Source organism: Garra rufa, chromosome 9 (genome assembly GCF_049309525.1).
Source record: "Garra rufa chromosome 9, GarRuf1.0, whole genome shotgun sequence".
Lineage (NCBI taxonomy): Eukaryota > Metazoa > Chordata > Actinopteri > Cypriniformes > Cyprinidae > Garra > Garra rufa.
Genome location: NC_133369.1, coordinates 24,367,112 through 24,394,486, shown reverse-complemented (window position 1 = coordinate 24,394,486; position 27,375 = coordinate 24,367,112). Strand labels below are relative to the sequence as shown.

General features: G+C 37.5%; 1 protein-coding gene across 1 annotated transcript in view; it reads right to left on the bottom strand.

Annotated features, from left to right (window-relative positions):
• erfl1 (Ets2 repressor factor like 1) overlaps positions 1-24,408 on the bottom strand; it is a 36,338-nt gene extending 11,930 nt beyond the window's left edge. Inside the window, exons 1-2 of the mRNA XM_073847910.1 lie at positions 24,270-24,408; positions 1,002-1,078 (exon numbers count right to left, since the gene is read on the bottom strand). Of these exons, the coding sequence (XP_073704011.1) occupies positions 1,002-1,065 (64 nt within the window). The 5' untranslated portion in view covers positions 1,066-1,078; positions 24,270-24,408. The remainder of the gene's footprint in view (positions 1-1,001; positions 1,079-24,269) is intronic.
• Positions 24,409-27,375: the final 2,967 nt, after the last annotated feature.

Here is a 27,375-nt window from a genome sequence, read left to right as displayed (position 1 = left end):
CATATTATTTTAATGTATTATTTGAATTATGAACACACCGGTTTGTAGTGCTAACCGTTTTACTGTTTACTGAACGTTGTCATTTTTCTCATTATTTCCGGAAGTCCCGCCCATAAACTTACTTAGGTGTTGAAGAGTAAGGGTGATATATATGGTTTGTGGTCAGTTTATATGTAAATGTATGTTTTTGACTAACTTATTTGACTTTTTATGTTATTTCTAGCGAGATAGTAATTCAATATTTGCTTAGTTTTCACTAAAGCTGGCTGAAACCTGTCTGAAATCTGTTTCGTGAGGAGCCTAAATGCGCAAATGCTGCTTGGAAAGTCATTGCCTAATAAAGCAGCGAGGCAACAAGTCAGCACCCTAAGCTTTTGGACGCAACCACAGTCTTTATTAAAGTGAGTCATTAAATAATTCACTAAATAAAACAAAGATTCATTCAGGAACTATACACTATTTCTGTGAGGCATAATGGTTTGAGGATCAAAAATAGAAAGTAGCAATAGACATTAGTCAGGTTAGACAGCGTATTGAATTTAATACGGATTAAAACAAGTCTGTGAAGGATAGACACTGTATAAAGATCCTATATTACGTCATTTTTGCAATTAATAACTTTCAAAACTGTTTTATGCAGCTTTTGTTTGCTGAAAGTTTGTTTTTAGAAAGACATTTCATCAGCTATTGTTAAACAACAGTACAATCCATTGAATGCACTTCTATCCCTCACAGCCTTACTTTAATTCCTGTCAAAAAATGAAATATGATGCTACCCTGACTATAGCTGGTCAATATGAACTTAAGTTTGAGTAAACTGCAGTGTAATATTATATCACACTCGCAGTCATGCTAGTGTTGTTAGTCTGATAATTAGCTTAAATTTGTGCCAGAGCCTTGTTTTAAAAATCTATGCATTTGTTTCTACTGTCTTGTCCTAGAACCATGACTGTTAAGAAAAAGAAATTGAAGATGGATGAACAACTTTTCCAGCATCTCACCTGGTGTCCAGAGGGTTGGGACGGGTGGCGTGAGCAGCAGGTCACTAACACAGTTACAGTCCATACCTCCACTACACCTGCATTCACACACAAACCGACAAAATCTGTGTGTGAACCATTTGAAGTTAGAACACAGAACACAAGGCTAAAGGCTAAAGCATAATACTTTGACTCAACAAATATGTGTCATGCGCTTGTGGACTCATTTCACCCACAACACACCAGTGTGTCAGAACATGCTGTTATAAACCATGAGGGCATGTCATTCCAGTGGCCTCTAAAATCAATCAATGCCTTTTCATTTGAAGGGTTTCTTTAAATATGGTTGCCGAAGGCTGTCCCTTCAGCCATGCAGAAGATCACTGAGCATTTTTTCTCAAAGAGCAACGTTCAAAAGACCCCATCTCAAGCCGAACATCTATGACAGTGTGTGAGGCCCTCAAGCAATTAGTCCGTATAGCCTCTCACAGGTATTTCTTTGGACTTTAAAACCTCACGTTTTGACGACAAATTAATTTGGGGTAAGAAATGAGAAGTCTGGATTTCACTTGATATGCACTAAAACTGAACATCATTTCCAACGAGAAATATTCACGTTGCGGCGAAAGGAAATAAACACACCACGGTGGGCATGTGTTCATACAAATAACTTCAAAGCAGGATATCAAAAATCATTGAAGATTGCATCTGCTATCAGAACAACTGGGAGCATCAGTAAAGATCCATCTCTCCATGCAGCAATTCAGTATACATGGCTAGAGAAATTCAATCTCTCCTCAGCCATCACAATTTCATAAAGGTTGTTTTACAAAGCTCGGGTGGAAGAAAAAGGAGCCGGTACAAGGGTATCTTTAATGCTGGCCTCTCCCTCTCCCCCTCTCCTCTCTCACTCTATTTAATTATGCTCTGTGAATTTTGGATCTTCCCTCCAGCATTGAAATGGAACGTGAATTATTGAGGTGTGTTTGTATAAATTATTATTGCTAACTCCAGGCACTTCTCTCTCACACACACAAGTACACACACATACACACACCCCTTTGTTGCTCTTACTCTTTGGACTGTCCACTTGCTCTCCCCCACCATCGTACCATCTACTTCTCATCTCTCTGTCTGTTTTTTGTAACATTCATCTATCGTTATTTCTTTAGTGTAGTATCTTTCCTACTGAAGAAAGCTCGGTCGGCTGTATTCTTACTTACCATTTCGGTAGCTTTCAGACTTTCGAGACTTGCCTTAGTGCGACAACACTATCAACTTAAGAACAGATATAACTTCAACACTATTTAAAGTAATAATTGAGCACAATACAACCATTGCTGTCACCTGTAAATGAATTCATTCAGATCATCATCCGCCTTTTGCGAAATTTGTATTCAGTGCCTATCGGCCAACCTATCCGATCAAAGCAAACCCGGCCTCACCTGCCCGTGCACCTAACTGCAGCCTCTCTCTCTTTCTCTCCTCTGTATGTTTTGCTCCCGCTCAGTAATTTTCCGTTTGATTTCGGAGGTAATGCATTTTTTACAAATCAAAGAGGAAGCCAGGACGCCCCCACCACCCCCTTCCCTCGATCTCCTTCTTTTGCCCTGTTCTTCCCCTCCAGGCCAGTGAGGAGATAAAGGAGCCCCCATCATTTCCTTGTTAGTTTTGATTTGGGCAGCACAGGGCTTTCAAGTTCTCCCCATCACCCCCAGAAACATTATAACTAGCAGCCAAGGGAATACATCTTCTCACAATCTCCTAGATATGAAGACACTGATTCAGGGAGCGCACAACCACCACACACACCAAACAAAAAAAAAACTCAGAAAAAAAGATGCACATACACATGGACAGGGCAACACAAAGTAACACCGTTCCCCAAGACAACATTCTCAATCGCACTCTTGAGGAAAGTAAACCTCTTCTGTGACAGGTACATGCGATCACATCAAGGTAACAAACTAACAGCAGCTCACAGTTACATCATCTGTATAGAGACATAAAAAAATTAATATAGATGAACATATCTTTTAAATAATTGTATATTTACGATGTATTGTCTGAGTAAATATATCTGTGTATGTGAATGATTTCATAGTTTAATATTAAATATTTTGACCATATGTAAAATTATTTTTAATCATTTAGTAAATCTTTCTTTTGTAATGCAATTGGGATTCAAAGAATTTCAGTTTAATGCGGTGGAAAAATGATATGTGCTAATCTTATAGGACAAAAACACTAAGTATGAAATAATAAGTGTGCTGTTATAAACATTATTGCATTTAAACACAAGCATTGATTACTCATTCATTATGGAATAGCGATGCCCTACAGATTTAACACGTTTACCCCTGTGACTAATTACGTTTAGTGAAAAGCTCTGTTGATTGCGCATTAATGTTTCGAGCAAACACGGCTGGTGGAAACGAGGTTGCGTTATGAGTGGATAAAATGTAAAAAGGTGTACCACAGAAGTGGACTAAAGTGAGAAGGAAAAGAGAAAGAACAGAGTAACAGATGGCCGACATTGTTGCTAGTAGTGAAAAAAGATGGACAGCAAGGTTCTGAAACGGAGATACTGAGGGAATGTGATGAGTCTCGTCCCTCTCGCTCTCTGCTCCCTGGACATGAAACAAACCCTCAGTATCTGTGTCATCTTTCTGTTTCGGGCTGCCACTGAAAAGGGACTTACTGAGCACCCTCGCCCCTCGCGCTCTTTCTCCCCCCACTGTTCCTTCCTCTTCCCCTCTTTTACTTTCTCTCGATCTCTCGATTTCTCTTGACTCTGCTCTGACAGTCTGCACAGCCTCAGGGTCAAAGAACAGAAGGACTGGCTTGTGTGTTTGTTATGAAGAAGGAAAAAGGGAGCGCAGGGGAAGCGAGGGGTAAGGGGAGAGACGGTCAAGATGGAGAACTCGAGATGGGACGCGTCTGACATTGTGAACGCTACCAGACAAAAATGACTGTTCCTATGTAAACTTGTGGAAATGAAATATTTTCAGGTGGCTCGCAAACTTAACAATGTTAACAATAATGCGCGAGACTTTCAGTTCATTAGCTGCTATAAGAAAATAATGAGAAGAATATCAATGTGCAGTACACAGCAAAACAGTTTGCGCTACAAACTGTTTATAATTAAGAGAATAAATTAAAATAATATGGTAAGACATACCAATTTGCAATATCAAGCATCAAAACAAGCTGTTTTGTATTGCTAAAAATAACTGGACGCGGATGAGACCGGAAGCAAACCCATAAAATTTACAAATGGCTGCATCCGCTCTTATGGGAGAAATAAGGTGGATAGTAAAATTTCATGATAACTCTTAACAATCCATATATAGGTGAGACATCCTTGTCTTTTAGCTGGAGCATCCAAGTCAGGGGCATTTGAAAACATTATTAATAATTGTTAATTTCTCTACAAAAGTTTTAGATCCGTCTTGTAATGGGTTTCTCTAAATAGAGTGTAATAAATTCCAGTTATATACCAGTTATTTTAGAGAACCACACTTGAAGTTGGAGAATGTTGCCACACATTTTTGCTTAAACATCTTTGGTTACTTTGTGTTTTATTGCATTGTGTCTCCAACATTGATATCATATTTCCAAAGGCTATATATATCAGCTTCACATTAAAGTTTAGAATTTCTGCTGAAGCAGTGTAAATCAATGTCAAACACAAAGAGCGCAATCTACATTGATAATATGGACTTTTTAACTTTACACTCTTAAAAATAAAGGTGCTTTAAAAGGTTCTTCACAGTGAAGCCATAGAAGAACCACTGAGTTAAAGGTTCTTTAAAGAACCATCTCTTTCTTACCTTTTCATAATCTGAAGAACCGTCTTTTGCCACAAAGAACCTTTTATGAAACAGAAAGGTTCTTCAGATGTTAAAGGTTCTTTATGGAACCATTTAGACAAAAAAAGGTTCTTCTATGGTATCGTGAAGCACCTTTATTTTTAAGAGTAGCATGAATTTATTGTGGTAATCAGACTTACTGTTAATTGTTTAATTTTAAAAAAAATTTATAAATGGAAAACAAATGTGACCATAAAACCAGATATAAGTAGCAATAGCCAACAATACACTGCATAGGTCAAAATCATCATTTTTTCTTTCAGGCCAAAAATCAGGATATTAAGTAAAGATCATGTTCCATGAAGATATTTTGTATGTGTCCTTCAGTAAATATATCAAAACTTAATTTTTGATTAGTAACATGCATTGCTAAGAATCTCGGCCACATATTGTCCTATCCTAACAAACATCAATGAAAAGCTAAATCTTAATTTCAAAAAAATTAAACCTTATGATTGGTTTTGTGGTCCAGGGTCACAAATACAGTTCAAATGTAAAGCATAAGCTTATAACTCTAAAAACATAACGGACAGAAAGTGTGTTAGCCATACACTGTCTCTTCTTCTTCTAGAAAATCCTGTGTAGATATGTAACATGTATAAAATTAATTGCATTTTTTCTAATTCATTGAATATGCTGATAACAGTTTTGTCATTTAACATCCCTTAACATAATTACAAATCAAACTGAGGTGCATTTCCCAAAAGCAATATGGTCGCAAGCTCCGACCTTTACCAATAGAGTTCAATGGAAATAAAGACCATAGTTAGCTAATGATGCTTTTGGGAAACACACCCCTGAGGCCAGTTGATCAGAAAGTTTAATCTGGATTAGAATGATCTGGATTTGGAAACCCATGTTTTGATATCCAGGATCAGGTGACCTATCTTACTTTTGTGTTGGTTTTTCACAGCAAAATTGGATTGGATCACCCTGATCCAGATAGACACTTTTCAGATTCCCAAATCTGGATTACTAGTGCTCTACGGAGCCCTAAAGGGACGATGGGGGGGAAAAAGCCAATGTTTTGCATTCTGGTTTTGCAGTACATTTACACAAAATACTATGTGATTTACAAAAAAAAAAAAAAAAAACTTTAAATGAAATATGTGACCCTGGACCACAAAACCAGTCTTAAGTAGCACGGGTATATTTGTAGCAATAGTCAAAAATACATTGTATGGGTCAAAATGATCGATTTTTCTTTTATGCCAAAAATCATTAGCATATTAAGTAAAGATCATGTTCCATGAAGATATTTTGTACATTTTCTACCATAAATATATAAAAACGTGTATTTTTTTTTTTTTTTTTGATTAGTAATATGCATTGCTAAGAACTTCATCTGGACAACTTTTAAGGTGATTTTCTCAATATTTAGATTTTTTTGCACCCTCAGATTCCAGGTTTTCAAATAGTTATATCTCAGACAAACATTGTCCTATTTTAACAAACAATATATCAATAGAAAGCTTATTTACTCAGCTTTCAGATGACGTAAGAATCTCAATTTCGACAAATTTACACTTATGACTGGTTTTGTGGTCCAGGGTCACATATAATATTTTTGTTTGATATTAACAGCTGTTTGGGGATTTCGGAATATATAACATGTTAATACATTGGGGTTTTTTGGACCAGTTTTATAGTTTTACTACATTTTTGTTTCGAAATCCATCCTTCTGCTGGGATTAGAATAATCAAGGTTTTTTTTTTTTTTTTTTTGGATCAAACGTATCCCAATCCCTTACTAAAACGTTTTGAACAACACAAACTGAGGATTTAATCCAGATCAAACCCAAGATTGGATTTTGTGATCTAATCTGAATTCAGAATCCTTTTTTTTTTCTTTTGAACAACCAATTTTCAAAACTTGATCCAATCCAATGGCCAAAATCCAATCAGAACTTGAACATCTGGCACCTGCATTAAATTAAACTTTTCTTCCATCAAACTTGTTTTTATCCTTATACTTTTACAAATAAAGACTTTTACTGTCACCTCAGGAGGGGTCATGCCTGATGGTAATTTTACCCCGTAGCTCATTTCTAATTGGCTGCGTCTCACCCCGTGTTACACCACACTCCCTGTACCGGTGATCATCTTTCAAAACAGCAGACACTAGAAGTTCAGATACGAGACCAAGTAATTGAGATAATAAGGTGAAGAGACCGTGAAACCAAAGTTTCAGCGGAGCTCAACATTTGCGGATGAGAAAGCTGAGGAAACTTGGCAAAAAAAGATGGAACTGAACTTGCTCAACTTTAGGAGCGATGATAGGAGCGAGCGTGCGATATGGTATCAGTTTCTTATAGAACATCGGACTTAAGATACAAGGAAAAGAAGGGAAAAAAGACGGAGAAAAAGTATCAATCGATAGGGTTAAATTATTCATCGTCATTAATTATCGATCGCTCTCCGTTGCCGACTCGTTCGCCTCGCGCCAGAGTTGAAAGGAGGGAAAGCGCGCTTTATTAAAACCGGCTCGAGCCTCATTGTTTCATGTCCCGCGGCAAAGAAAAAGCTCGAGCTTGGTTCTGCCCGCGCCAGTGAAAAATATACACACACATCGCCCCCCTTAAAGCTCTTTTTCTCTCCTCGCTCGCTTTCCCTCCCGACGCGCGGGAGAGCTTTGGGGAGCCTCGTACGGTGTTCACGGGGCGGCTGTGTCTCGCGTGGATCGATGTGGGATCAATGGCTCTCGCTGACTAATAGCCAGAGAGCGCCTTTGATCTCGCGGCTGAGAGATCAAAACCTGCGCGAGAGGGAAGAGAGAGGGGAAGAGAAAGAGGAAAATGCGCGGGAGAGCGAGCGGACCTTAAACTTCACACAAACACGCGCGCCGCTCGTACTTCGTTACATCTGCAGTCGTCTTGTGAGGTGACATCACAACGTATTTTCCACGATTGTTTACCTTCCTTCAATGAACAGGTAGCAACGCCCTGTCTTTGTACACAGGATAATTTCGCGGTTATTTCAACATATAGGTTAAAAATCTATATTAAAATCCTATTAAGTATCTCTAATTTTTCACTAGGCTAATTTGAGTTTTTTCTCTCAGGAGGCCTATGAATTAGGATACACAAATGAGTTCTACTAACGTAATAACCTCTAAACATACAGTCCAACCAAAAATTATTCAAACACTTTCAACATTTCTCAAATTATCACAGTTTATTCGCTATAGTTTAGAAAATGGTAATAAAATATGACAAGAACTCAGAGTTAAACTGTGTCAGAACAAATTCATCTTGATAATGTCAGATAACTTTGATAGAAAGGTATGATAACTGTTAGTATGACAATATTTACACAACTATCAATACTTTGTTGAACAATTACCAAACAATGCTTAATTTAGTTCAGTCTGTGACGTAAAAAGGTAGCAATTAGCAATTAAGGAAAAACACTTGGTCAGTTCAAAGTGCCTGAATTATTTGGTCCCACATTATTATGCTATCCTCATTTGTATAAATAAACTAAATAAACTATCGTGTCCTGCACTCACTAGTAAAAAATATAATAAATTATAGCTGGGAATAATTTTTGGTTTGACTGTATCTGTGCCATAGTTCTTAATTGAAATGTTTGTTTTAGTTTGTGCACTTTTCACACGGAAAACCAAGGCACGTTTATTTGGCTTCAAATTATTGTTCAAATGGTGCACATGAGAACTTTTTGGCTCTGCAAGATGTTAATTTAAAAGGTGTGGAAAGCTAATTAATATAGCTAAGTATTTGAAGAAAGAGAGAGTGGTGAAGAAGTGAAGTGCAGACTGCTCAAGGTCTTGAGATCACAGCAATTTAACTGTGCATTTCAACACCAGATGATTCTCCATTAAATCGCTCTAAAAAAAGACTCAAGATAGGCTAATGAATCCTGCTGTTTTATGCTTCCTTCATATGTCTTTATCACGCACTCTTCTACAGGACAGAAGCTACAGCTATTGCGCCACATTTCTTTCTACTTGCTATCCCCCACTCTCTTTATCCCTCCTCCCTCTGGTCAGTGAGTTACTCTCTCTATCGCTCTCACTTCCCGAATTAACCACTCAAGAAGTCACCACCGACTCAATCAATAGCTCATACATAAACCCTGCTATAATCGCTCCACATGCCTGTCTGTCTGCCCCCTCATCCCTCGTTACCCCTTCGTTCTCTCTAAGACACACATTTCTTCTGTCCTCCCACCCTCTATTTATGTTGGCTTGACAACCTGTTCTACTAATTAAACTTATTGTTCCCTTTCTTATTGCTGCCTTCTAATAACTCCTTGATTGTTTATCCATAGGCACTGTGCAAAAACTGTAATTAGTCTAATTACTGTTGCTTTGCATCAGAAAATGTATGTGATACCTCATTTAGACTCAGGCTAAATGGCATTTTTGCTTTCTGTGACAGACTCACATCATCTTGCATTCTGATGTCTCTACACTAGGAGGTGTGTTGCACAGATTTGACTATTTCAATCAATATTTAGGCCTAGTTATGATGGCTATTCCGTTTTACAAAAATAATATCTTACTACTGAAGCAAAGTTGGCAGCAAAGAGTTTTCTCAACACTTAATTGTAACCCTGAATCATAAAACCAGTTTCAATGGTCAGTTTTTTTTTTTTTAAATGAGATTTATACATCATTTGAAAGCTGAATAAATAGGCTTTCCATTGATGTTCTTAGGATAGGAAAATATTTGTCTGAGATATTTGAAAATATGGAATCTGAGGCTGCAAAAAAAATCTAAATATTGATCAAATCATTTTTAAAGTTGTCCAAAGTTCTTAGCAATGCAAAATACTAATCAAAAATTAAGTTATGATATATTTATAATATAGGACATTTATAAAATATCTTTATATAATCTTTACTTAATATCCTAATGATTTTTGGCATAAAAGAAAAATCAATAATTTTGACCCATACAATGTATTGTTGGCTATTGCTACGTATGACTGGTTTTGTGTTATCCAGGGTCACAATTTACAAAATGATCATCATATGAATCATCATAGATAGATTAAGTACACTGCAGTGCAGTATGTTAATATGGCAATAAGAATAGCTCAAATTGTGCTGACAAAGAAAAGTCAATCAACATTTCATGCACTGTTTCCAGTGTAAGTGCATAATAAAAAGTTATTTAGAGCTCACCGTTGTTTTTTTTTTTTTTTTTGCCAAAGCAAGTAAATATTCAAACTGGACTCTCTCTCTTTATTCCCTGCTGATCTTCTTCACATATTCAAAAATATTAAAACACATAAACCAACACACGCACACACAAACAGACAACACACAAGACAGAGAATTTAAAGATTACACACGAACGGGCCCCTGCTCATATTCCCTGTTCTCCAGCCTCTCTTTCCCTCTGTCTCTGTTTCAGACTCTTTGATTCGATGGGGCGGTTTGATCTGAGCGAGAGCGAGTTTTGTAAACACATTTTTGCGATCATATAGCCATGGGCAAGGGGAGAGTAAAGCGCGTATAAATGAGGGAGAGAGAGGGAGTATGGCGAGGCAGGGAGAGAGCGACGTTTAATGAGAGGCTCAAGTGGAAAGGCACACGGACGGATTCAAACTAGCGCAGAAACAAGAAATGTAGAGAAATCAGCCTTCCCCACCGGATAGGTTGATGAAATATAATGTAATAGTGGATGGCTGGCTCTGCTTTTAAACAAACAACTCGTGTGAAAAGTGCTATGTTGTATCTAAATCGACATTTCCCCACGGAGAAAGAGAGAGAGAGAACAATTTTGCAAAAGGGACATAGCAATCACAAGCGAGGACAGACACAAACACATTACGGTGGGAGCAAATAAAGAGAAAACTGTGGCGAAAAACGGATTCGGTGCGAGCTAAACTAATAAATGTGCGCGCTCCTATTCTTTTCTCTGTTTCTTTTCTCCACATCGGCGACGCGAGCTGCTAATTCGTTTAACTTCGATTGCTAGTGCAATAATAGCGCTAACCCGTCGCCTCCGTCTCCTGTATTGCAGAGACTTCAGATCACATCTCATTGGGAGGGGAAGAAGCTATGACCCCGTGTCACTGATGATGGCTACGAAACGAAATAATCCACTATTTAACATAATCATCACTTTAAAACACTTAAATCAGTGCGCATTATTGTGAATAACAAAATGAATTTATATAAACTTATTCATAGGCTATAAATATTAATTCAATATTTAGTATGCTATTAGGCTGATCTGTTTTAGAAGTTTTCAAACGGAAACGTGACTAAAAAATATGATGACATTAAGTTGTGAAACACTTAAGTTCTTGAGTTCTTTAAATGCAACGCCATTATTAAATGCCACAATCTCCACTCTCTCTTTTATCTGTGTGTATTATTTGGAACATGATGCAACTTCTCATTATCAAGTTATTCATTAAGCCACATGCACCATCAAGCCCCGTATCGTTTATTTGCATAAAACAATCCCAGCTGCTCATGCCTCAGTCCCTTGCGCAGAACAGGAAAGCTCTTCTTTCTGTCCTTGTTTAGTGTGTGCTTTTCCAGCTTTTTAAAAAACGAATAGCTCGGAGCCGTAAGTGTGTCTCTGTTCGGCAGTGGTGGTGTGTGTGTGCGTGTGTATGAGTATGTGTGTGTGTGCGCACACGCTTTCTTTTTCTTCCTATTCTATCTACCTCTGTCCAGGGAATTGTTCTCAACATTCACAAACACATCGCAAATACCCGCCGGCTTCACAGTATCGATTTCTAATTAGACGGCAGGATAATCGTTGGAGAGAGAGAGAGATGAAAAAGGAAAGAGGGTGGCAAGAATAAATAAATAAATAAAAAGGTCTCGTGATTAACTGAATTAATAAGAGAAGTACAAAAACAAGAGAGCAGTGCAAAATAATGGCCTTACCTTCATTCACGCAGTAATAAAAGACCATTATGTGCCACTGTGAAATTGAATTAAAGTATTTTAAGCAAGAACGTCTTGCTGTTTGACCAATTTTCTGCTAATGCTAAACAGGCTGTATTCTCATTGGTCTACTCTAGACAGGATCAGGTTTTAAAATATTTGCATACGTTTTAGTAGAGGCTAGTTTTAACTCATTTTAAAAATGAAGTAAGTTTTTGACGTCACTGTGAACTTCTCACTCTGAACTCTCTGTTCTTCCACATCCATCCTCCTCCTCCACCTTTTCCTCATCCGTCTGTACTTTTCTTGACAGTGCGCGTCACAGAGGTTAGTCCGGGGCTCAGGTAGCTCATTTACTTTAATCAAGCTTTCATCATCAGGCCTGTACACCTGTCTTTGGCGCTTTGGCGTTCACGACGCTCTTTCTCTCATCCCCTTTTCTTCCTTTACTTTTTCCTAGAACGACTCTCTATCACTTTCTCCTCAAGCATATGCTAATAACTCGGGTGAATACACACCTACTTAACCCTTCTCTCCTTTGTGCTCTCCTCCCTCTTTGGCGCTCTCTGTCATTATGATGGTGATAAAGTGTAGGATTACTCAGAGGGCTAAAACAGTGACTGCCCTGCCCCGAACTCAGCGCACACTATCAATCTCCCAGAGTGCTGCTGGAGTCCTAGCCCTGTCTCTGTATCTTTTATCGCCCTTATCCTACGCGCATTCACGCAACTCTTTATTCCTATGTGCAGTGTAAGGTTAGTAGTGTAACCGCATAACCGTAATTTGTTGTCAGCTGGCTTTAGATTTTCTGTTTTGTCTAATTTGTTTATGAAGTCGCTTTTAATAAGGGATGAAACTTTTTTTGTCTTGCAAAAAAGGGAAAAAAAACTTGAAGGCAGATGCACGCAGTGAACACATTGATTTATTCTCCCTCTCGCTTGTATCAGAGATCCGTTAGGATTTCTTTTTTCCGTTTGTTTGAAGTTCTCGGCACGTCTCATTACCGACACGCAAGAATCTCTCAATAAAGGAAGCACGTCTTACAGACAGGTTTTACTCCGTCCAGGTGTTGTTTCTGCATATCACGCTCACGATACCTTTATAATAATTAGCCTATTATTAATATTAATAATAATGTTGTTGTTAATGTTACTTGTGAATTATAACAATACTATTTTTTGTCTCGTACGGGCTGTATTGCAAAACAGTGTTTATCACAATTGGGTCGGACTGATATTTCGGAACATTTCCTTCCGTGAATCTTAAATTAATCAGCATATAAATCATGATGTAACTGCAACGCAATTCTCTAGCAAGGTCCGTGATACAGCAGACGCGTGGCTGTGAGTATGTCACCTGTGACGCGATCTGAAGTATAGGCGGGGTTCAGGTTTTCGCAGACTAGAAGTAAATTGTTACATGAGCTGTCAGGTCCAAAGAGGCTGTACAAAACATTCACCACTATCTCAGGGAAACAGTGCAAAAAAAGGCTACTGCTAAAGATAAAAGTTCGCATGTCATCTGTCGAGGTTTGAGTGAACAATAAATATTTACGAATAGCGGTACGTTTAAAAAAAAAAGTAATGTCAATTTATACAGAGATTAATAAATGTGCTCAAAATAATTGGATGCAATCGCCAAAATGTGAACTGTAGTTTACAGACGCAGACCTGAACTCGCATTTGGTTTAGGAAGAAGACTACACATTAACTACTACACACTAACTAAACTAAGTTTCTTAGAAACTCTTGCGGGGTCACGCATTTATTAAGAATATCTAGAACATAAAAAGACTGCAGTTAGCTTAGCAAAGGATACATACATATATAGATGCCACGTGAAGTCAGGTCTATATGGGTCAGACGAGCGATTTTGTTGTCGGATTTTAATTTGTGTATAACGACTTTGCATTACTCAACTATCGTAATAATATCGTTTATAATTTCATAGTTTTGTTTTCTTTGTTTCTTTCTTGCTTTTCTTTCTTATAAACTGGCGAAGAAACGGAAAAGCTCTGTGCAAATGATTTATCTATTTGTGGCTTGTATACCGAACCCTAATAAAAATAATAAGGCCAATTTTGTGAACTCTAGATATTCGTAAAACAGGCAAATTTTCAACAGCAGAGGAATTATAATAGAACATTAAAGTATGATAATTATAAAGCGTTATCCATGTTCAGTGTGAAATCAGCATGGTCTCCAGAAAATGCTGCAAATCATGATTTGCAGGGTCTTGAAAGAAATTTTAATAGAAATTTTGAAATGGTCATTCTTTAATCGCCCTCATGAAATTGTGTGATGTTATTTATTCTGTGAAACATAATTTTCCATGAAGGTGAATGTCAATATCAACTTAAATTGTGCTTATAGGCTACTGTTCCTCACACAGAGCTAAATATGACTTCAGAAAGGCTCCTCTTTTTATGTTTTTAAGGTGTTTTATTGTCTAATCTAGTCCCCACTGACTTTCATTGTATGGAAGAGAGTAAAATGCACATTTTATCCATATTCAAAACTTTGTGTTTGTGTTGAAGAAATAAAGACATTTATAGGTATTAAACATCAGTGTGAGCAATAATTTTGCATCAAGATTCTTATACAAACCAGCAATACAACCTTCTAAAAGTAGAAATTTTAGAAGAAAGTTATTTGGTCCAAATCTGCTGAACTAGGCCAAACTTCATCAATACGTCCATACATTTTTTAATCCAACACTAAAATGTAAATGATATTCACATATGGTGTATGATGGCTTTGCGATGAACAATGTGTAGTAAAATGTGCATTAAGCGTTCCTTTGTCCCTTATAAACTGTTTGGATCAAGATCTATTAAAAAGTTGCAGGTAAAGGGCTGTTTACATATTGAGCATTTTGCAGCAACAAATCAACCAGAGATAATTCATTTTCACTAAGAGTTGGCAGTTTTTGCAACGTGAGCAACAAACACCACTGGCTATGTAAAAAAAAAAAAGTCCAATAGTCCATTGGCTCTAATGGTCTCTACTTAGGCTTGTGATGCACATCATCAAAACTTAAGATGATAGTGGAGCTAGTTGACGTCAAAGGTACAAATCCTCATGACCTGTGAAGACCACTTCTGCAATGTTACCTTATGTCAGGTCTTACCAAGGATCAAAATCTGTGCTTGTACAATATAACACTTGGAGTTAGCATTTGCAGTTTAGATACTTTAAACCAGTTGGTGTAGAAAAATAGGTTTAAGCATGACAAATCTGTGAGTCCCAAAAGCAGCAGTGACTGTTCCCAAACTTGCTTTTGACAAAACGAACGAAGCTGAGGAAATAAATAATCACAAACTGCTACTAATCCTTTAACAAGACTCCAGAATCAAGAAGGTGCTCCCAACATGACTGTACCCCATGACCCCATAGCATTCTTCTTTTCCATCTAAATCTTCATTACTGCAGTGGGCATTTTTAGACCCTTTGGAACATTGGAAAGTTGTTTATCGAATGTTTTATTCGTGTCCCTATAAACAGTCAAGTTTATCACTATAGCAGCACTAAGGACTGAAGACCGCAATGCTCTTGAAAATTTAGGCAGAACTGTAGAATAAGAGAGTTACTGCAGCATGTATTATCCTCACCATAGTTAAATTTAAATCTGAGGAATCAATAAACACTGTGGAAAAAAAGACAAATAACTTTACTTTTGGGTAAGGGAAAAACAAGGTTGGAAATAAACTAAAGTTTTAGGTGTTGTTTAACCATGGAGGGGCACATAAAAAATTAAAAAGAATGGTTCATCCTTTTTACTTTCAGAAGCAGAAAGAGTTAGGTTCTGTATTTTTTTAGCAAAATTAAGAAATCACACTGGGTTTACACAAGCGTACATATTTAAATATACATTTAAATGTACATATTTAAATATACATTTAAATGGTACATGAAAAGAACAATTCACCTATAAATGAAAAGTCAACTGCTTGATACAATGATTGGACCCAAAACAATACTGGACCCTATTTTTAAAAAAATATTTGTGTTCCACAAAAGAAAGAATATCATGCAAGTTTGAAATAGCATGAGGGCATGAATAATCGATGACAGAATTTGTATTTTTTGGGTCATAAAATCATAAAACAAGAGACATTGCTTGAACTCTGGAACCACCTACAACCTCTTTCACACCTAACTCTTACTACCCTTTGTCTTCAGTCAAACTCGGGACCTTATTTCCACTCATGTATCCCCCCTCTTCTCCCCCTCAACCAAACAGCCCACCTCTGCGCGTGTCAAATCGAATCTCCACCTCAGCGCCTACTACACCCGCTGTGTCCATGTATAATACGTCATACACACAGGGAGTGTGCGATGACGGATTACTGAATTAGACGAATAATGACACCTGACACTTCTGTTACCGCTCCCTGAGCTGCCACAGCCAGCGCCGCAGCGCCGGTAAATAAAGACCAGAGATGAGGAAATACAGAGAGAGATGAACAGCGAGGGGGAGCGGCAGGGAGATGAATGGAGAGAGCGAATGGAGGTGCGTAGGCCTATATACAAAGAGAGATGGAAGGGAAACCGAAGACAAAGAGAAAAAGAAACTCGACAAGTCAGCTAGATGGATGTACGAGGGCATTTTTGTTTGCAATCTGCTTTGTTTCACAATAGTTCACAATGGCGTACCTCTGTTTTCAAAACCAATAAACGCACCAAAGGAGAGGCCGTGTATTGGCTAGACTTTAGATGCTGGTAGCATCAACACAACTTGAGTTCCATAGGGTGGCCTGACATATAGTGAGTGCACTAAGACCTTGCCCTGAAGTTATTTAGATAATGTCTAGAGAAAATATATGCAGAAAGAACTTTTTTTTTTTTTTTTAACGAATCTGTCATAAAATATTGTGTATGCAAAACACAACGCAAGTTTTCTATGGCATCTACAGGTTTAGGGCAACATGACACCCACATAACCTCCATGAGAATGTGTGTGAGAAAAAGCCAGAAACAGAGAGAGTAGGGAGCCAGAAAGAAATATTGACAAAGCCTATATATACACATAAGTCATTGAGTGTGGCCTGCCCGGCTCTTGTATTTTATAGCTACGCTCTGTGCTGGCGGAACAAGATGACAGCTGAGTTCCTTCAACGGAAAATATGGTGCCTCTCTTGTTTTCTCCGTCTCCCTTCATCGTTCCTGTTCTCTATCTATCCCTCTTTATATTACTCTGTCACCTCACAATTTTGTTCTCTCCCCCTCCTCTCTGTTTTTTGCTTTCTTTTTATGGTTGCCCTCTGTTCTCTTGCCATGCATGTTTCTTTCTGCTACTTATCTTTGTCGCCTTTTTTGATGCAAATCTCTATTTTTTTTTTTTGCTTTTGGTCATTTTCTGTATTTGCTCTACAGGCTCCTCAGTGTTGCTTTCATCTCATTCCTCTCTTCCTATTACTTTCATTTGATGTGAAATGTACACTACCATTTAAAGGTTTAGAGTCAGTAAGACCTTTTATTGTTTTTTAAAGATGTCTCGTAGTTTTATGAAGGCAGCATTTATTTGACCAAAAATACAGTAAAACTGTAATATTGTGAAATATTCTTCAGTCTTCAGTGTCACATGATCCTTTAGAAATCATTCTTATGTGTGACTATTGTAGCCAAAAATATTTTCAAAAAGTTGTATCTCGGTCAAATATTGTCCTGTCCTAACAAACCATACATCAACGGAAAGCTTATTCATCTTTCAGATTATATTGAAACTGATAAATCTCAGTTTCAAAAAATTGACCCTTATGACTGGTTTTGTGGTCCATGGTCACATACGCTGATTTGGTGATTAGGAAGCATTTCTTATTATTATTAATGTTGAAACAGCTATGCTGCTTAATATTTTTATTTATTTATAGGATTCTTTGAAGAATAGCATTTATTTGAAATAGAAATCTTTTTTAGCATTATAAATGTATTTTTTTCAGTCACTTTTGATCAATTTAATGCATCCTTGCTGAACAGAAATGTCAATTTCTCAAAAGTCTTACTGAACTCAAACTTTAAACTTAACTTTAAGAGAGAAACTTGAATTGTCTCTTCAACATTAAATTTCCTTTCTCTGCAAAAAAAAAATCCAGTTTCTTTTTGCTATTTTTCTTTGCCTCCTTTCAGATGCTCATTCCTCGGTTTTTGTACTTCAGTGTGTTTATCTTTTTCTCTCTGACATTTTGATTATTTGTTCTACAGGTGTTCTTTTTCTCTCATATATCTCATTTCCACTGGAAATTCTATTTCACCTGCCATCTTGTAACTTGTAGGCTACAGAATGGGCGGTAGAACTTGTAGGTTCACATCTCTTCATATTATCTGTACTCCTTCCTGCCTTGCATTTCATAGGAAATGAAAAGGACAAAATACGAAAATATACTAGGATAAATTTCAAATGCATATAAAAGCTGAAAATCAACTTGTTCCTTTAGGCCTTATCTTATTCTCCCTCATTTCTTTTGCTTGTTCCTCACCACTTCCCTCTCACACTCTCTACATTCCAGCCACCCCTCCCGCCTTCTTCCGCAGCCCGAGCACAGAGCCCCAAGTGTCGGAATCAATTAAGAGTGAGCGCCGTCGCGCCCGTTCCTTCACGGAGGTAAATATTAAACTGCAAGGAACGGCGGACAGAGCGAGAGAGAGAGAAAGAAAGAGAGAGACGGAGGAGGGGAGGGGAGAGCGAGCCCTCCGTCCCTAATCCACCGCATCGATCAGCCGGGGATGAGGGTAATATATTATTTTGACAAGATACGATCCTCCGACGCGCACCGCTATCCCCGGCGATCGATTTCTTTTTCTCTCTCCCTTTTTTCTTTTTCTTTTTTCCCTTCAGCAGTAGGGACACTGCGTGCGCGCCTCTGTTTTGTTGTTAGTCGCTGTGTGTGCAAGTGTGACTGAGCGAAACAGTGTGAAGCCAACAATAGTTGAGGAAACGCCTGGAGAAAACTTCTCATCTGAGCGGCACAATCTCAGCGTCACGACAAAACGTTAGCAGACGTGAAGTCTTAATAATGTCTTTACGGCGTTGTCTAAAGAACATAAATTTCATAGTGATCACCCAGTTTCCTAGTCGTCAAACGACAAACCAGCTCATAAAGAGACAGAGGGAAAAGCCATTCGCTTGTGCTACAAACAGAAGAGCAGTAAATGACAAGACTTCAAAAATATAGAAGCTTCTCCACCTGGGATTTCCATATTTTGGAGCCGAGTTGCCTGGGTGACGCCGACCAATTGTAAAGTTAAGTGTCTGGCCCCTCCAATCCCCTGTGCTCTTTTGCCTTCCCTCCATATCGCTTAGTAAACTGTGTCTAAATGCTAAATTCCCAGATCAATTTTTTTTCATTCAACCTCTCCCCCCTATTCTTTTGTGCCCGCTGCCCCCTGCCTCCACCTCCGAAGTGGATTGAAGTTCACTGTCTCTTTGCACGCGCAGTCTGTGTTCATGTGTGAACAAGCACACCGAGATTTATAAACCTACGAAGGCAGGTAAACGCAGAAATATCTAGTAAATCAGCTTGTTTCGTAATTTTCAAGCACCGCTCAGCAGGCCTCTCTGCCTCCCGGAGCACTCGAGCACCAGTCTCAGTCTTTCGTTCACTCTCTCCCTTTTTCATTGTGCCATTTTCTGCCACTTCGGCTGCTGTGAGGGAAGCAGTAATGCAGTCACTGTCCCTCTGCAGCCCCCTGCTGTGTGTGCAAGTGACTTGGCCTGTAAGGAGAGGGGGGAGACGCGGGGTCAAGGTGAGCTCTAATACACTATTGATCCGCCCCAATTGAAAACCTGATGGAAATTTTAGCCCCCCTCCCCTTTTCTCCTTCCCATCTGTGTATCTCTGTCTTTCCCTTGTCTTTCTTTTTTCCTCTCTCCCTAGTGAACAACTTCTTCTGTGCTTCCTCCCTTTTTGCAAATTAGATCCTACCCAGAGGCTGTCTTTGTGGCATCTTTTTCTCTCATGTTGTCCCCCTTCTCCTTCTTTGTCCCGTTTTACATCTTTACACTTTGGAGACATCTAACCCAGTTTCTAACCCAGAGACTGGCGCAAAGAGGTTCTTTTCTCTCTGTTTAAGCTGGTCTTTTTGAGGTATTGCATATGTAGATTGAGTTTTTAAGTGAGTATATATGTGTGTGTGACTGAGTAAATAAAAGCACACACATACGGACACAGCATGAATAGTGTGGCAGTATGGTCACCAGTGCAGTGTATTAAATGCCACTGTGGGTTTGGCCTCAGGGCTGCACAGCGATCCCTCAGCAGGAAGAGCCAGTCGATAGCACTCCATCCTGGTCAACAATGAGCAACACTCCACAAAATCTATGTCAACACTTTTGTATTCTCACTTCGGGTAAAGTGGAAAACGAGACGGACTTCATCCATCACGTTTTAAAGATCTCTCTCTTTCTCTGTCTATTTCTGTTTAATGTTACTATGGTGCGACCAGTAATACATATGTCAAGGCTGAGGAACATTCATGTGAATTTCACTGAATTCAAAGAAATTCAACGCAGTTAATGCATTCTGGGAACTGAAGTGTTCTTCCACCCTGGTTCCACTAAAGTTAATTTATTAAATATTTAAATGATCAAAAACAGGTGCAATTTTAAACATCTATCTATCTAACAACTATCTAACAACTATCTATCTATCTATCTGTGGCATGCAGTGGTGTTCTGAAATGAGGCAAAGTCTTCACTTTTTTTATAAAGATGTAAATTCATGCCCCAGTCACATTTTCTTAGGTAAATAAACATTACTTACACTACTAGAATAAACATCTATATTGTATTTTTATATTACCAGTGTAATTAATAGGCTATCCTATATATTAAAACCAATTGTAAATCTCATCAGTTTAGTGTTTTTAAACATTTATTCCAAAATAATAACTCATGTATCGATGTATACCTTTCATTTCAACAAGCTGATTGCTCACTAAAAAACCCCACAGATCATGTTTTCAGGCCATTTGAAGTTTGATTTTGACTTCATAAGTTAGTGATATATAAGTGTGGGAGTTGTTTACTTATTTTTTATTAGTCTTCCCATTAACGCCATTAGATTGTTATTTCAGACTGATTCTCAAATGTCGAACGCACACAAACACAAGAGATGGGATTTATCATATGAACTAATCACAGCCGAACATAACCAGTCATATCCAATCACATCGCAGCAGAGGCGTTGCCTCCTCTCACGTGACTTTCCCTCATTGATTCTCAATTAGCCCCCACCAAACTCACTGCATGCTTTAAAGGGTCTGTTAAAACTCAATGGGCTCAGGGGAGGCAAGAGAAACGCAAACTCCCGATGTAGGTTTACCTGTTGGTGTTGATTTATACACGTTCATTTATACATCTATCTATCTATCTATCTATCTATCTATCTATCTATCTATCTGTGGCATGCAGTGGTGTTCTGTCACGCTTATAAACCTTCAAACGTCAAAGCTTAAACTTCCTCAAAACTTTCAAATAAGCCCATGTCAACATACATTCAAACTAAAAATTATTCAGACACCAAATATAATTTTTTAGATTTTTTTTTACTAGTGGGTTCAGGACACTATAGTTGATTTATGTAAGTGATGATAGCAAAATAAAGTAAACTGTGACATTCTTTATACAGTGGACTACTAGTAAAATTGATAACTGACACTTTAACCTGACTATGTTTTGTCACATACCTTTCTATCATAGTTATCTGAAATTATCAAAATGAATTTGTTCTGACACAATTTAGCTCTTGAGTTCTTGTCATATTTTATTACCATTTTCGAAACGATAGCAAATAAACCGTGATAATGTGAGAAATGTTGAAGGTGTCTAAATAAATTTAGGTTTGACTGTAAGTCAGTTTTTAAAGTTTCTAGTTAAAAATTTGTTTTGTTAAATTTGAAATCTATTTCTTTACACAAATGGCAATTCGGCATCATGTTTTAATCTCAGCTCAAATTTAGCATTCTCAATTAATTTCCAAATGGTGTACAATCCAGACATCCTAGAAATCCTACAAACATGAGGTTGAAACAGAGGTTTTTCTTAATGATCTTGTTCCCCTACAATGATCGGTCAGTTTAATGACTAGATTATGCCTGAAGATCATGTTTGCAAAAAAACAAAAGTTCTCTGTAAAACCGAGTGAGTGAAATTCACAAAGACTCTTCATTCAGCAGCTCTTTGCTTTGACCTTTCCCTGCTTGCATAGCTGTTAATTACTTTGTAGAACAAACAGTGTGATAAAACTGTCTCTCTGTGTGCACTCAAGAGCTTCCAGGTGTGATTTATGTTCTGTTGTGTATCTGTCAGGTGGTAGCACTATCTGTATCACAATCTCCCCGTGGACGCAGAAACATTACACATGTGGTGAGGCCCGGTGTCGACCTGTAGCCTGTGATACACATCTGGAACATCAATGACCCTGATACACACTATAAGAATGAGGAACGAGACTGCTGGACAGTTAGAGTTAGGTACAATAATCAAAGTTGTTCTGTCCAATTCCTTAATCCTTACACAGGTTGTATGTGCTAAAGAGCCAAATAAACCCAAAATAATCACATTTTCTCTTTCGCCTTTTATCTCGCGCTCTCTTTTTCTTTCTCTCTCTCAGAGAGTCTTAACTTAATTGCTTTTAAACCGGATTAATGACTGACCGGGGACATGTTGCCTTAATCTCCGCTCTTGTAAAGCTGCTGTATGTCTCGGCTGTGCCTTCTCTCTTTCCTGTCCTCATCCATCCTCTCAAACCACTTACTCTTCGTCTCCCTCTCCCGCACTTTCACTCACTCACCATCAGTCTCCCTGTCCGTCTCTCCCAAGCACCGTTCCTGTTTCTTCTGCACATTATAACTCAATTCCGTTATGCCATTTGTCTCTCTGTCTCTCTTATGCTCTTCGCTGATGTATTCTTATCTTTTACTTTCATCTCTAGCTCTGGCCGAGTTATGAGCTCACTTACTCATAAGTGCACACACACTCAAACCCCTCTGCTGTGTGTGTGAACGCTGTAGTCGTGATGCATGGCCAGTCGTGGAGTCTTGTATTAGCACATGTCGATGGGAGCCTGTCATTGCCTCCTAAGTGTTTTGGCAATACTAGGGATCTCCTGTCATGCCAGTGCAACTAATCTCAATCGAATTACATTGAGCTGGTATTGAGACGGTGAGAGAGGACAAGAGTAGGAGGCTGTGTACTTGACTAAGCACCTCTCACGGCCAACAAGTGTTAGGGTGTGTGTTTGCTATGGACCTTAAAAATCAAATTCATCATATGTTTTTAAAACAGTATTATATGTAGATATAAGTAATAGATCTACTTTTGTGTTTCTGAGAACAGCTAGTAAATAAGATAAGTAAGCTTACCTAACCGTAGAAGGCTCGAATTCAACTGCTAAATTGCTTTCGGAATTTAGGAAATGGTTTGGGACTTCTTTCTCTCTCCACACTCCTCTGTCTTTTCCCAAAGTCTAATATGTCTAACCTCTGAACTCTTTTATTTAACCTGCACCCTCTCTTCTATACCAGTCTCTCCTACTTTCTCTCAAGCCTACTGTCTCTTTCTCTCCCGCGGACATTTCTATCTCCTCCTCTCCCCTTGCGGTTGCCGTCAGGATTAAACAGTTATCTCGGAGGCCCTCTATCGCCCCTAAATACTGCGGATGATAAGACTCACTTGGATTTGTCAAATTGGGCGCCATCGATTAACTGACCTTTCCTTACTCTCAGGCTCCCAGGCACTCTCCACACCGCCGACAAGCCAGATAGAGAGATAGATGGGTATATATTGGTGTTATTATTGTGTACAAGTTTGTAGCTACCAGGGGTGCACGGAAGGTGGACGAGATAGGACGAAAGAACACAACATGGGGAGGGAGAAGGGACAGAGAAGAAACCGGTTCAAACTAAATTGCCTAAAAAAACACAAAATTTGAAAATCTTTTTTTTTTTGGACACACTGTAAAAAGTATTGTTAGGTAATATAAAGTTTCCTTCATATGGAAACATAATTTAGTAATTTTACTCAGTTTGAAACAAACTAAATTAAATACGACTGATTATCAACCTGATTATATTAAAAGTATTTTTCAGGTAAGATCAGGTTGAATTATACACACGCATGCTTTATCTGAATTAATAGTTAATTAATTAATTAATTAATTAAATTGCCTTTACATTTTCTTAATATCCCAAATACAAGAAAAAATCAACACAGCAATTTCAGCATTTAACTGCTGATACACATTTGAATATGCTTAAAAAAAATATTTTCACTGTAGGTGACAGTATATTTCAACGCTTACAAATGGAATAACAGATGCTGCGAACTATGCCGTATGTTTGACAACCTGTTGTGAACAAACTCACGATGCGATTTCTCACTATGCAGTGCGTCGCTCCAGCAAAACAGACAAAATAGATGCGAGATTTAAAAAGATGCGAGTGTTTGCTGCTATAACAGCAGACCCGTGTGTGTGTGTGTGTGTGTGTGTGTGTGTGTGTGTGTGTGTGTGTGTGTGTGTTTGTTTTACGGAGCTGAACTTACCGGCACTCCCAAGTGGCCTCGCCTCAGACGGAAACCAAGGGCCGGAGCCGGCACCGTGGCTGCTGGCTGTAGGATGGACCGAGAATCTCTGGGCTTTATCTGATCCAATTCGGGGAACAAAGATTGTGCTGTTCCGTGCAGCAGTATAATTGATGCGCTGAAACGAAAAATTAAATTGTTGATAAAAACAAAAATTTGAAGTCTTTTTTAGTAATACTTATTCTTCTTCAACAAACATGGGTAACTGCAATTGTAAAAGTAAGAATTATGTGTTAAACAGCGTAGCGTAAACTCACACCTATCACTTTTTTAGTGTTTGTGAGAGCAAGTTGGAAAGCTTTTCTTGTTCTTTCTTTTCTTTTCTTTTCTTTTCTTTTCTTTTCTTTCATTCAATCTTTTTCTTTACTCCGCCAATTTCCTACGATTTGTAAGTTTGTTCTAAAACTATTTGGATACAGCTCTCAAAACAGATTCTCGAACATGTCAGATAAAGCACAGTAAAATTAAATATGAATAAATATAAATCAATGCAGTAATTACAGATGCAGTAATTTTACAAAGCGACATCGGCCTGGAGTTGCAGTAACCGAGCTGAACTAAAAAAAAAAAGAAGCTGTAAAAGAGCGAAAATGACACATTAATAAAAAGTGCTTAAAATCAATATTGAGGTTTTTTTTTTTTTTTTTTTAATTATTGAATCATTTATAACAGCAGCGCTAATATTATAATAACACATAAAAAGGCAGTTTAAAGACTTTCAGAAATAGAGAATCAGAAGACGCATACAAAACGTAAGGCTATAAAATGTGTTGGATTAGAAAAAGTGTTAAAACTGTCTTTGTAACAAGTGTAAGCCGTGACTAGCTTTACAAAAAAGACAAATATTTCAGATATAATTAAACGTAAAGGTAAATAACAGTATTCGAATAAATGCAGTACGCAAAATATTTTAAAATAAAATAATATACTTGTATGAAGATTATTTCTTTTTAGAAATATTAATGTTATTAGAATTGTATTTATTTTATTTACATTATTATTATTATTATTATTAACTCAACCATGTCAGTCACTTTATTACATTTCAATATTGTCCTTATCAGCTACAGTATAGCTTTCAAATAACGAAGCATCGTGACTTCAAAACAAAGTTTGGACAGGTGAGCAGTTTCTGTATCGCGGACTAAGCAAAGGCAGTGTTGGGGTAGAGGGAGGGGGAGGAACTGAGTGATGTGGAGAGGAGAGATATCCCCAAATGCCATTTAATGTCGGAAATATTTCCAACAAATATTGACAGAGAGATAGACGCAGGAGGGAGCCGCAGAGGAACGGCTCAGGCGGGCATGTGATTGAATTAATGGATGTTCTGGATATTGTCCAAATTCGTGGACTGACGTCCTGCGGTTAATTACTTTGATTGAAATCAAATAATGTGAAAACACGCAAAGAATGCACTGAACTCGGAAGATGCAATAGGTCCTACATGTTCAAGGACTGAGAGGACGGCCTCAAAATTACAATTAGGGACATTTACATCAAGTGACAAACAAAATCACTGATGTGGAGGAAAAAATCCCCGTAAATCTCAATCGTCTCTTTTTTACAATTATTTTTGTAGGATGATGATGATAATAATAATAATAATAATAATAATAATAGGTATTATTATTATAATTATTAACAATAATCATATTATTATTAATATTATTGTTATTATCCCACCTATTAGTACGCAAAAATATAATTACTTCTTACTTGTATAATTATTTCAGTAATTAACCAAAAATGCACCCCAAAACAACTTAGGAAAATTAAAATATTACTCTGCCTCAACCGGCAGATGCATACTTTCATAGTCATTATTTTAAACAAACATCGAATTTAAAATAATAAACATTCAAAAATCATCCACTAGCCGTTCACACTAAAAAGCATTCTACATAGTATTACCGACGAAAGCACGGATTTAATAAATTGTATTTAATAATATTAATAAATAAGACGACATTTTTACAATTACTAAAGTAAGGGCAGCAAAAAATACTGTCGTTTTGTTTTTGTTTTTGTATTTAAAAAATCAAATCAAAGTTTTTTGAAAATTCGAATTCTTTGAATCATCAAAATGATTAACATTATTACAGTGTAATTATCATACAAGTCACATTCGAGGTCTTTCTTATTGAACGCTTTCAAGATTTAATTCAGTGCTGAAACTCCACAGCCTCAGATGGTCACCAACGAACTTTGGAGATGAGCCGAGTCAAGACTGTAAAGTAAACGAAAAGAGCAAAAACAAAACCAAAGCAACTTTGTAGTTTTCAGGACTCGCACGTTTTTAGTGAATAATTAAACAAACCCAAACAGAGTCTTTTGGTTGATTTAAAAAGAAAAAAGAAAAATCTATGGATAGATCAGCACATATGAAATGATTAAAGCTAAATATCTGTTTATTGATTTATAAACACTTATCAAAAACATTGTGTAAGTAATAATTGATGAGATAGGCCTATACTATGTGCTAACATGGATATGCATCAAAGATCGCCTGGGAATAACATTTTGATTCAACTTTTTTTTAAAACAAACTAACCGAGTTATGGATTAAATACAAGCTCAGCCTAGTCGAACTCTTGAAGATGTAACGGTAACATATTGAGCAGGATGCTTTAAAGTTTTCCTACAATAACAGTTTTAACATGACATGTGCTAAATTATTTGCGCAGGTGCAAACAAGTTTTCAAGTTTCAGATTTCTCGTCAGTGTTATATTAAACCTACTAAAATGTTTGACACAAACTACAAGGATATTCCAAATTAAACGCCATTGGCTTCTACATGCGCCTAATATTTTATATAAATCAAAAATACGAAACATAGCCTACTTATTCTTAGTTATTCTTCTAAGTACTTGTTCAATTAAAGTACATTTCCCCGAAAATAGGCTAATCAAAACTGGCAACTAATCAACGGAAAATGTATCCAAGTAAATATGGGTAGAAAGTGATTTTTGTCCTCTCGTTTGCATTTGACCAGTGGCCAACATGACAAGGATGAATGAATGGAGCAGCACACGTTATGCACTTGTGAGAGTAAATTGAGCTTGGTCA